Source organism: Cygnus olor, chromosome 5 (assembly GCF_009769625.2).
Source record: "Cygnus olor isolate bCygOlo1 chromosome 5, bCygOlo1.pri.v2, whole genome shotgun sequence".
Lineage (NCBI taxonomy): Eukaryota > Metazoa > Chordata > Aves > Anseriformes > Anatidae > Cygnus > Cygnus olor.
This window is the reverse complement of record NC_049173.1, coordinates 7,703,259-7,715,917: the sequence shown is the minus strand read 5'-3', so window position 1 is coordinate 7,715,917 and position 12,659 is coordinate 7,703,259. Positions and strand designations below refer to the sequence as shown.

Genomic DNA, 12,659 nt, shown 5'->3' with positions numbered 1-12,659 from the left:
GTGGTCCACCCACAAAGCCACCAATACTGGTGCAAAGTGCAAAGCAGCTGTCTCTGCCTTTTACTCTGATGGTGCTTTCCACTGCTGCAGCTGACAGAGAGGAAGCCAGTGGATGACAAAAGCATTTAGCTAGTCATGCTTTCGTTAACAAGATCTTTTCAGAGCTCTGTTCTCAAGTTCAGCTCTGTATGCAGAAGGCATCTGGCTCCCAAGCAAACAGCTGCTATATAAATCTTCCTGCTCCTAGTCCCCCTTCCATTAAGCAGTACTCAATGAAGATGTCATACTCCATACGGCACTTTCTTGTGCTATCTTGTGCAGTAATTCACCCAGGAAGACCTAATTCTCCCTCCACCCTGTCCCTGCTCCTGTCCCACCAGCCGATGTTGATCCAGTTGGTTATAACACTCAGCAGGGCCTGTGGCTCACTGAAGGCAGGTAAGCGAGTTGGGAGCCCTTCTCGCTGGAAAGATGGGACAACACCGGCTCTGTGTTGACCACTGAAATGAGGAAGCACTAGAAGAGCCAGGCCTGAGGAAGAGTTTAAGCCAAACAACACTGTTGCACTGTTAATTCTGCATGACTTCAGAGTAGTTGGAAGGAAACAAAGAGCAACCACTGCACTGTCCACAGCTGATCCCAATGTTATTTATTCACTGCACATTCTGTGAAGCTCCCCAGGTTTGTAAGTATATCCCTCCCAACTGAGCCACCTGACCCAGCCTGCTTTCTAGAAGGAGTGTGGCCCCATGGACCGTCCTTGCTGCCAATGCCTGTCACATACAGATCTCTTTGACTTGGCAGTGCTAGGTTAAAGGCTGGACCAGATGATCTTAGGGGTCTTTTCCAACCTAAAAATTCTATAAACCCCTTAAAAATGAATGGCAGGTGAAACAAATAACATCATTCAGAAAACAGGAGTGTAAATATGCCAATGTACTGGCATAAACATGATGACAGGGACCTGTCTCAGCACTCATCCACCCTTGACTTCCACAAGGGACAGATCAAAGGACAAACTTACCAGCACAAGCCTTCTGTTATCACTATGGTTATATCCAACTTTTGAGCAACTACTACTGTTCTTCTGCGAAGGTAACCACTGCTCTCTTGGACTAACGCTTTGGAAATGACTCTCTGTAAACTTGCAAGAGATGTACATGTTGGGAGCACCTAATACCACAGCTGACCTGCTGAGACCACAGCTTCCTGTGCTGCTCAGTGTTGTCCCTCTGCTTCCCTGTACTCCTTTCTCTGTCTGTATCCACCTGTGTTCTGCCTTGAAGTTGCATTACAGAAAAATTTATGTGTTACAGGCCAACTTTCTTCAACCTACATATTGGATAACAGGTAGGTGATATTAGATTATAATTAAACACCTTTATGAACGACAGCACATTCAGTAAATAAGAAAAGCAACAGCTTTAGAATCCAACTGTTTTTTTATGTAAAAAAAAAAATCAAGAATATTATTTTGGTTTAGGTATCACTCTAAAATTCAGGTTATCTATATTGCTCTAATATATGGGTCTGTAGCTACTATCAACAACAGTCTCAAAGAGGGCATTGCTGTAGTACCATGAGCTTGTATTTGTTTCCTAGCAGTTGCCATCACAGGCGCGCCAATGTAATTATCTAATTTAATTCGTACATATTGTGGGTAGAATATGGCATTTGTCAGTCATTTAACCACCCCTAATTCTCTAGGTCATTAATCTCAAGCTTCAGCTAAGCAGCCAGAGAAGAATAAAAAACCTAACAGAAGTTCACATTAGTGCAGTTTGTAAATAGAAAGGCAGCCTTCTCCAGATGTTCACGCTGGCTGATTTGTTCTTGTTGCAGTCAACAGGCGCCAAGTCCAAGATAAAGGGGAGGGATCTAAACTGAAGCAACAGGTGAAATGATGAGAAAGTCGAGCATCCTCATTAAGCACCTCAGCTTGCAGAGAAGTCAAAGGGAACTTCCATTTCTCTGGCTAATGCTCCAAGAAGGTGGTAAAAAAAAATTCTACTTACATCCGTAAAAGTCTTATACATGCAACAGTCACACTGCTGCATTTCTACACACTGCGAGTGTTCTTGCAAATTATCTGCTACTTGCATGAGAGAAACCTGATGACCTCTTTTGAGATGCATCCTGGAAGGACAATTGATGCAGAAAGACAGGCCTCCTGGGAAATCGGAGGGGCTGTGCAGCCCCCAAGCCTGGGGGCAAAAGCTCCCCCCAGGTCCAGGTGAGAACCACAGATCACACAGTGAATTAACAGCAATAAAAGCTCAAATGCAGCAGAGGAAAGGAGCTCCTCCCAGTTACCCAGAGGTGCCACTGCTGTTGACTGAATTATTTCTCTACAAAGTACCATTCTCAAGTGATATGGTCAAACATGTAAAGCTTCCTGTTTACTGGAAAAAAGCCTAGTTATATGCAGCTCACTTCTCAATGAGAACTAACCTGCCACCTTTCAACATGCTCCCTGAAGCAAAAAATTATATATATATATATATATATATATATATATATATATATAAAAATCCAACCAATATCACATCTAAAAGAAAAAAAAGAAAACAAGGCACAACAAACTCAAACATATCTTGTACTTTGCCATGGGACCAGCTTAAAAGGTATCCTGATTCAAAACACTGCTTAGAAACGTGCATTAGACACATGGGATAAGCCAAACAAAGCCAGCTTCTTGTGTCTTGATCTTTCCACCAAAATATCCGTGGCAGAAAAAGAACAAAAGTAGTCGCTTATAACTAATAGCCAGCTGCAAAAGTGAACAGAAGGACTAACTGACCTGACTCGCGATTGGATTTGGCTCTTAATGCCCCTGCTGAAGCTGCCAGCACTGGGTTATGGGAGAAGTGCATAAGGGTCATTGCAGGCTGAAGCACTGCACAGCCCCAAGAAGCAGCAGAATATTTTGTAGTAACTGCTCAGGAATTATCTAACGTTATAAGGTTGACTGAAATGTGTTCATGCAGACATAAAGGACTACAAAATGCCTGCCAGCTGCATTACACTGGCTGTCAAAGTGCAGGAAAAGACACAGGAGAGCTCAAAAGGCAATAAATAACATTCAAATTTTAGCGTCTAACAGAATGAAAAACATCCTGATGTATGTTCCAAGCTCTCATTCACAAGCACAAATGTCATTCTAGCCAGGCAGGAGAAGATACCACAGACATTTATTTTTATCTGCAGAGGGGCTGAAATTGCCGTGCCAGCTGGCAGGATTGTTTACTACCCTGCACAGCAAATGAGATGCACGAAACCCGGAAACCTTTGTTCAGTAAGTTGCAGGCGAGCTTAACCATGTGAGGGACAAAAGACCCGATTTGGAGAGGTGATGTCAGCCGCAAATTTTAGGCCTTGATATAAAATACGAGGAGATTTCTCTGTAGAGCAACCGGAGCTCGTAAAATGACAGGAAGCCCCTGTGTTTGTGGCTTGTGTTAGCACGGTGAGCAGAGCAAACAGGGGTGTGCTGGGGGAAGGCTTTCCTTGCATCCCCCCGCCAGCCAGACCAAAAGGTTGCTGCTGCAGATCTCCGCCACCTTGGGTGCAAGACCCCAAAAGCTGGCTGGTTTTAACCAAGAGGCCCTGAGCGCTGTTCCTCCTGCTAAAGCGCCGCGTCTCCTGCTCAGCACCACCGGCTCACTCATCCACTTGTCTGAGGCGAAGTGCGGCGAGGCGCTGGCGCATCCACGCTGCGGAGCCCTCCCCGCCGCCGCCCCAGGCCGTAACCCACCGCCACCACCGAGCCCGGCGCCGCTCACCCGGATGGCACTTACGGTTCGCAAGAATAAACCATTCCTCGGCTCGCAAAGCCCAAGCCGCGAGGGGACCGACCGCCTGGGCGACCACGGCACGCGTAGGATGAGGAAACCCCTCCTCCACAGATGCCCTATTTATTCGCCGCTTTAGCATCCCGCGTTGAGAGGGGGAGGCTCGCCCGTCCTCCTCCCCGACCCCCCGAAGCTGGGGGAGCCACCACGGTGGCTCTTCCCCTGTTTTAACCCCCCTGCGTTTTTGTGTTGGCATTTTACCTGGCAAATGGCCGCATCCCTCCTCAGAACAAAACCACGAGAGCTATATTCTGACACGAGAGAATTAGCACGCCAAGAAACGCACGCAGAGCGGCTGCCTGCGGCTGGCGACAAAAAGGTTGCAGGCTGGAGGCTTCGGCACTGAGAAAGGTGGATTCGGTGCTCATTTCGTCTCTGCTTGTTGGAAAGCAGGATTTGAGCCTCAGACCCGGATGATTTGCAGCAGAGTAAAATTGAAGCGAGCCCAAAAAATCAAGAAAATGTACATCCACACACAGGCACCACGCACACAGATGTATCCTTACTTCCAGTGCGCTCTTCTTTCTCGCCTTTAGCATTATATCCCAGGTATTTAGTACGAATTAAATCTCCCACACACTGTCCTGTCCTCTCTTTAACCTTCCAGTGCAGGCAGAAGGCCTTCAGCGCAAGGAGCCTGTTATGCTGAGGACAAAACAACCCCTGATCTTCATTTATGATATCATTCATTTGTGGAAAAACACACTGTCGTAATTTCTGAGTGTTATGACTGCCAGAGATCATGGGGCGGGAGAATAAGGCAGAAGTCAGAGAACCTTGGATTAAAAGTCACTCCCTACCCAGCAAATACCAACAGGGAAAAAAAAAAACAAACTGTGATAATCCCACCAAAAATGCAAGGAATGGGTTTCAAATCAAAGGCTTCTCAGTGTTCAGGTCTTCTGCAGACCTGTATTAGCTTGCCAATCGCTCGCATTCGATACAGGGCAGAATAAAAAGTGCCTGGGAAGACACCTCACACCTTGAGAGGCATTCAGACGTTTGCACAGTTAAATCATATCCAGGCTCCAGTCACTGTGACAGTTTAACCTGATTCTGGCCCAGGTTTGAACACATTCAGGGCGGTAGGACTGAGACACAGACTCAGGACGTTGCCCTCCTGCCTGACAGGCGAACACAGGGAAGGGCGGCAGCACGCAGAAGACCCGGACTTTCCCGGCATGGCCAGCTCCCCCCCCGGCTCCCAGCACACCTCAGCATGCATTGCGTAACCAAAATAAGCCCAGCCATCCTGCCTGATACGATAATGAGTCCTGTCACAGCTCTTGTGCCAAACAGAAGCATAATCCCTAAAGGACAGGGAGCCCGGAGAGCACGGAAAGGAAGCAGGCACCTTGAGAGTGAGATTTCAACTGCGCTGATTTTTTTTTTTTCCACCAAAATTATTATAAAGAATGAGATTTTACAGTGGTACTGCCACAAACCAGTATCATTCTCCTGTATCGTTTACCCGGAGGCCCGACTGCAGCACACTTTGCTTCGCTTGCTGTGCAAAACCCATCTGCAGCAATTTCGAAGACCTTTGAGCTCAGAGTACACCCACACCGAAAGGCTGCACGACTGCAGCTGCAACGGGGTAGGACAGCATGCCAGCACGTGGTGCCTGACGGCCTGCCCTGCCAAAGGGCAAGCAACGTGGCAGAAAATAAACACAGAGAACAACTGAGAGGAGGCAGGAACTCGCTCGCCCCCTGTACCTACAAAGCCGGGGCCCACTGCCACTGGAGCAGCCATCGGGGCGGCCCAGCAGCGGTGAGGAAGAAGGGATAAAGGGAAAGCACAGAGCAGCAGCTCACTGGAGCTCCCCAACAAATCCTCTGTGGCATCCCGCACAGTACAAGGTTTGTCACTGGAGAGCTTCAATTCATTCCTGTTTTACTGCCAGCTGAGCTGTTGCAGACTGTTTGGGACTTTCAGCTGGTCTACTCAACAAAACTGTAAAACAACTTGTATCTCCTTGTTCAGTGTGGGAAAGAAGGGGCTGACTCTGGTCATTGCAATTTAAGGTTCTTGGAGCTGACAAGGAGGGCTGTCAGCTTGCAAACACAGGGAAAAGACCTAATTGCCAAGGATTCATATTTAAAACGATAAGGAGGCACTTAGCCCTGCTAGCTTCCCTGCATTTTCATGTTTGCAATAAAAGTCAGTCATTTTAACCTATTCCTGACACATACACAAAAAAAGTGCCTTTCTCCATGAACCAGAGCCACCGAGTAAGAAAACACACCACAGTGAGCCCACAGCCAGAGCAGCTTAGAAATGGCACCCCTCTTCCACAGCTTCACAGAAAGACGAAGAGCTGCAGGATGCTGGGAGGTACCAAAAGGCATATTTGATACTGTACAGACCAGTCTACAGACCCAAAACTGCCTGAGGCAGCAATGGATGAAGATGGTGGTGGCTTTCATGAAGGCTCAAGCACCACCCCAGACCATGCAGACACCCTCCTGTGACTCGTGGGTGCTCGTCTAGTCTGTCAGCAGGCACGGTGCACGGCAAACCTTTCCCCGCTGGGCTGGGAAGCAAAGCACGAAGTTCATCTTGCTGGCAAACGGGCTAGGGAAGGATAACGAGGGACAGGACTGTGTCTGTACACAAAACAGCCTGGGAGCACTGCTCCAGAGCACGCTGGGGATGTAAATCCCACTCCATGGGTTTTTGGCTGTCTGCCACCCGCATGCAGCCCATGCACTCTCTCTCTCCTGCTGTTTCAGGCCTTCACTTGGGTGGATGTGCAAGCACACGGTGGTTTCTCTCACAGGGAGCTGCTACGAGACCAGGGACCAAAGAAGAAAAGCAAAAGTTTTGATGCCCATTTTCAGTCAACACAAGGCTTTCTTTCTGCCTCTCAGTATGTTTATATTCCCCCTTTATCAACAGAGACTTTGACACGAGAACCTGCACTGATAAGAGGATCTTCGGAGCTGAACAGAAATTCATTTGCTCTCCTTCCCAGGCGTACCACCGTCTTAGTGGTTATTTTGTCCCAGTAAAATTAACTTTTTGAGGCCTTTCCAAGTTTGCACCAAGCCACCCCCTGGCTGCAACGTATGCAGCAAAGCTTTTGTGAGCACACAAGCTGAGCACACGCATACAATGAGAGCGTTAAGTCCTACAAGTGCTGCCATATGGCAAATCTGAGCTTGTCACCATGAACTAAGAGAATCACTTCAAGGACTAAATGAAGAGCTCACCTAATTTGCCCATCTGTCCCAGGACATTTATTAGTTTAAAAAGGTGAAATAAGCTATCAGGTGGAATGTTCTGTACTGATAGATTAGCTTGAGACTGCTTTGCTTTCATTTGGTATCCCACAGACACACACACCTTGTAATAAAGGAAAGATAAACATTACCCAAGCTGCTGGGTCAGCCACGGAGATATCTGAAACCACAGAACTGAAACTGCCTGCAAATCCTAGTTGGACTTCCTTGTGGATATGGGCTGTTCTACACTCGCTAACCACAGTGCCATATAGTGCTTATCTACCAGAAAGATTCAGTGTCCATGATGGAGGGTCAACTTTCAACACAAAGCTATTCAATATACACCTTCTCCTCTTACTCAGTGCACGGCTCTGTACTTTACTTACTGCCCATGCCTTGGCCTGCCATGAAGACAGTATGAGATTTGGTCCTTGCCCCTGTGATGGCCAGGGAAGCAATGCAGCAGGCTGTTGCACGCCCACAAGGATAAATAAAGGCAGCAGCTGCTTATGTTTTTAATATAAAGTGCTGAAGTCATCATAATTGTCAAAAAAAAAAAAAAAAAAAGAAAAACCAAGCGGTCACAGATTCAGCACCCAAAACCCCAGAAAATTTTCAATTCAGTTTGCTTTCAGCAGCTACTGACCTGAAAAGACTAAAGCAAAACCACCTCCTGATTTCACTTCAGCTCTTTCAGGAGCAAGACAAGATTGCCTCCCTGACACAGCAGAAATTAACAATATGCCTCCGGGCAGCATTCTCCTGTCTCAACAACAAGACCTTCAAGGCCCTCCAGTATTCCTGTCCTGGAACATTTGCTTCATCCCTTTTATCTTCCCCAAGAAATGAAGCAGTGCCCAAGACAAAAGGCTTTGTCCAGGTGTGCTGCCATGGGTGGTAGCTGTGCTGTGTTGCAGTTTCTCCTCCACTGTGCAGCCATGGGTGTACAACCCCCGTACCATGCCCTACAGCCTCCAATCTCCCCAAAGCCAACCCATCCCACGCAGTGAATGAAACTGGTGATGGCTGATATCTGAGATAGTGCAAGGACACATGGGTTGTGATGTCTTCATGCAACAGGGCCCAACAGAACTTTTGCCACCACACTGTTTTCATCTGCTCTTTTAATACAGCTTCATTTTTATTTTTTTAAGGGATTTTGCAAAATAAAACTTAAAAGAAAGGAGACAGACTACCAGCATCACAACCCTTGCTCACAGGTCGTCTCACTTACAGCCCAAGGCTCCCTGCTCTGCTCCCTCACAGAGAGGCCCAGCTTGTGTGACAACCGTGATCAGGAGAAGCACTGCTTCCTCCCCAGCACCTGAGCTTAAGAGAGGCTACCCAAAAACACAGGAGGGGCCTCCTCTTTAGCTCCCCAGAGCATACCACAATGTTAAAAACAGGGCAAAATAAACTCAACCTGGTGCGAGCCTGGTGGGTACTTATAACTAAGAAGCCAAGACCAGCCTAGCTGCCAGCCCTGCTGCACACAGCAAGGCGAGGGAGGAGATGCACTACACATCCATGCTGCAAAACAAAGCCATACAATGAACCACCTCCATTACACGTTAAGTCCAAGAGGACCAGCAAAGCCCACTAGGCAGCCTGATAAACTTGGACCTGCTGCTTAAAACCACATTTTGCCAGTTCATTACCCTGGTCCTGAATGCAAAGTTGATATATCACAAGTAGAAGCTGGTATGCTCCAGACCTTTAGGGATAAGAACATGGGAACTGTCATAAAGCAACACACCAAGTCCCCAGTGGCTGCAATATCCTGGCATATTCCACATTGGGAGCTACACTCATGTTCTATGTTTCACTAATGTAACTCTAAGCACCACCGTACACTTGTCTGAATGTAAAGCTCATCATAGTGTAAAGCCCATAAAGACATCCCAGGTAGAAAGACAAGTGCTCTGTTGGCAGAGACTACCTGAATGCCAGATCTCTCTCTATACATCCCATCAGTTCTTTAGCATGTTTTCCTAAACATTACTAGAAATGTGCCAGGTTTATCTCAGTTTTAAAATACTATGTAATTTAATCTGCATTTAAAAACTGCTACAATTCATAACTTACAGTAAAACTAATACTGCAAGACATAAATGATCATAAATGTGTTTTAGAAGTGGCATGTTACCGTAAAATGAGAACAGAAAAAGTGCTGTTATAAAAGAAAAATGTTCTTTCTTACACCATACCAAATACAAATATACCTTGAGATATATACCTTGAAAGACTTTATCTGCAGACTAAGTGTTAGATCTTAAGAAGGCAGCTTCTGCTTAATCATTCATGGCTCATGTGTCACCATTAATTCAGATCCCATTCCCAATTAAGCACTAGAACTATGTTTTCACAGCACAACCACCCGCTTCGTCAGACCCAAACATTAACCAAGCCAGAGACCTTCTGCAGGGAAGTCTTTTTAGCAAAGAGACTGACTTTTATCTCACGTAAAATAGTGAAAATCATTTTCTTACCGTGCTCCAGTGACATCAAAGAGATGCTGCCAGCGATCATTGATTTTGTTGAGTTTATCATCTATTTCAGCAACTCGGGTCTTGTTGCTAGCTTTGATTAGCTGGTCACCCATTTGTTTCAAGTGAAGCTTATTTTCACTGAACAGGTTTATTTCTTCCATGCAATCCTGATAAATACATACAAACATTGCTCAATTTATGGGCAAAGCAAAACAAAGCTATCTGTTTCTTTCCCAGCATCTATGATGTGAGGGCAGGTTTGGCTTGTGATGGCTGAGGTTTCTGTATTAAAAACTTCTTTCACTTAAAAACAACAACAAAAAGGGAAAAAAAAACCTCAATGGAAAAGCATTCTTAAAATGAAGTCACTATGAAAAAATAAGCAGCTTAAAGACTTGTAAGTGCCGGGACTAAGTACTCCTAAAAATAGCAGTGTAACCTTCTATATTTGCCTCTGCTTTCCCGATTTAATGTTTCAATCAACCTACCACAAAAGAACCCAAAATCAAGTCTAGGATGGCTTTATTTTGCTAGTATTCTTATCCAAAGGAGATCTGGGATTAGATATTGAGACCTTTAAGCCATGGTAAGAACAGTGCAGGAAAAAAAAAAAAGAAAAAGATCCATTTAAAATCAAACTAATTCAAAAGTATTAGAAACCACTAACTGATTTTTTTAGCTTTTATTTTTGGTTATGGTAACTTCTCATTTGGCTGGCATAAGACCTCTGACTCCCATCATTCAGTCTTTTCTTTGCCCTCTGTCCATCAATTTCATAACCGCTGGCATGGGAGAAAGGGCTGATGCTCCCCGGACATCACCGATCCGTAGACAGGGAAGCTGTAGGCAGTGCTGTAGATGTGTGTGTACCCAACATCCACAACAACCCAGTCCCTCACCACCTCTCTCACACATCACACTCACGCCTAAATGTAGTTAGGTGGCATTTCTGTTTTGCATTTTGTTCCAAGCCTGAACATCACAAAGATACGAGCTTAGAATAGAGCAGCTCATCTTCTCACAAAAGCCTGTACTTGCTGGTTTTGTATTGTCCGTCACTTTTGGGAGGCAAAGAAGAGATGAGGAACAGCTGTTCTATAACCAGCTATCAGGCTACAATTGAAGCAAAGCAGTGTTGCTACTCACCTTCTGCAATTTGTCTATCATGTCTTCAATGCTAACATCTGCAGTCTGTAGCACTTTACTTTCCATTTGTACCAGCCAGGAACATAGCTCCTTATTCTTTTCATTGAACACAATCCAGGCATTGAGTCTGTCCTCGATCTCCTGTTTACGCAGAGACACCTATGGATAAGCACACACATTAACTGCTGGCAACATCTCTCTCAGGAAGGAAACCAGTGATTATAAACCCTCTAATTTCTAGCCTGCATTTGATCATGTTCCATTCTGCAGGAGCACTTATTAAATATCTCTAGCTTTTTTTTCAAAGCCAGCAAGCAGATTGTTATTACATGTTATTTTGGATGGCGGGGCCAAAAGGTGACTAGCAAACACCAGATTCTCTCCCTCAGAAGAATTAAACTGAGCGACAGCTTTATAAATAATGATTATATAACAATTTAAGTATTGCTCAGTGAAAACCTCAAAATGTCAAACAAAGAAGTAATATAAAATATATAATTACCTCGCACTATTTAATATGGCCCCAAATATAACACAAAAGAAGTTACACCCAGGTAAGCTCTTTTTTCTGTAAGAGAAACTTTGTAACTATTGACTGCAAAGTTTTTTTTTCTTAATCTCTATAAATACCTGTTTTCTTTCCATTTGTTCATCAGGTCTTGAAATAAACCAGCATCAAAAAGATCTATCTTTTCTCTTGAAAACTGTGGATTTTTTCCTCAAAGTTACATTTGCCACAATGGATAAACAAATTGTCTAGACAGGGAAATTAAGGCCTGATGCTACCTGAACCAGCAAAGTTAGTATTACTGCTCTACCATCTCAGAAAGGAGTAGGGTCAGTCTTCTACTAGCTAACAGCACTTATTTCTTGCCTAGGGGTTTGAAATATATATTTATATTCATTTATCCACTTTGGTGGATTCCTGTAATAAGACATATGGGAGAAAGAAAGTAAAAAGTGGTACAAGTTCTATCAAAACAACATGAAACTAAACAACACAAACAGGAAACCTCTTGTCCTCACCAATACACTTTGTGTAAGTAGGACTGAACATAACAATTCGCTCATATTGGTTACAAATAGATACTACAAATACCATCCTACAGCAAGAAACATTTAATGTGTATCCCCCTTCAGATTTAATGTGCACCTTATACAATATACGACTCCTGAAAATGCTGTTACTGATTCTCTTAGTCTAATCTCTAGCACTATTTTGTACCTCAGAGTGAAGTTTAAGTGTTTAGTGCAGAAGCACTAAAGACCAGCTCCAACTAACACTGGGATCGAAATGCGAGGCACCAAGTCATCTCCCATCATATTGCTCTTGTCCTTTCAATTCTGACTTTTATTTTTAAGGAGGGATGGGGAAGTGAATCAGATTACTAAGTCTTTCATGCTGAACTCAGTAAAGAGATGAGGGCACTGTCTTGGGGGGGGGGCAGGGAAACAGTCTCCAAAGTTCGTATTTGGAAAAAGTCTCCTGGAGACCCCAGGTACCTAAGAAAGTCCCCCTAAGCCCTAAGAGTGCCTCTGCTTCTGGGGCGTCCACTTGTATCCTCAGCCTCAGAGGTATGAAGGGAAATCTCATCTTTCCTCCATGAGTTGCAGCATCCCCTGTGTGTGGAGGTTAGTTAACTTCATTAATAGAAGAGACTATGCATGTCAGCACAACCATCGCTAAAGCCTGAAATGACCCCAACTCTGTTTTTGCTTGCTAAGCCTGAGGCAATGCAGGATCTTCAAAGCAGAAAACACCTTTTGGTTGGTGAACCAATACAGATTGGGGGTAAAACAGGAATGAGTCAAAAAGTCCCAGACAAGCTTCTAGGAGCGTGAGCCCTTCAAGCCATGCCTTGCTTTGAGCACTTTCTCCTGAGACCAGCTGTGCCGGTACCAGCTCCAGTTTTGCATCCACGATGCGACGCAGGAGCTCTCTGGGC

At 45.0% G+C, this 12,659-nt stretch overlaps 1 protein-coding gene across 1 annotated transcript in view; it reads right to left on the bottom strand.

Annotated features, from left to right (window-relative positions):
- The window catches only part of SYNE2 (spectrin repeat containing nuclear envelope protein 2), a 189,253-nt gene that overhangs the window by 21,172 nt on the left and 155,422 nt on the right, over positions 1-12,659 (bottom strand). The window contains 2 exon segments of the mRNA XM_040557776.1: positions 9,568-9,734; positions 10,714-10,872. Of these exon segments, the coding sequence (XP_040413710.1) occupies positions 9,568-9,734; positions 10,714-10,872 (326 nt within the window).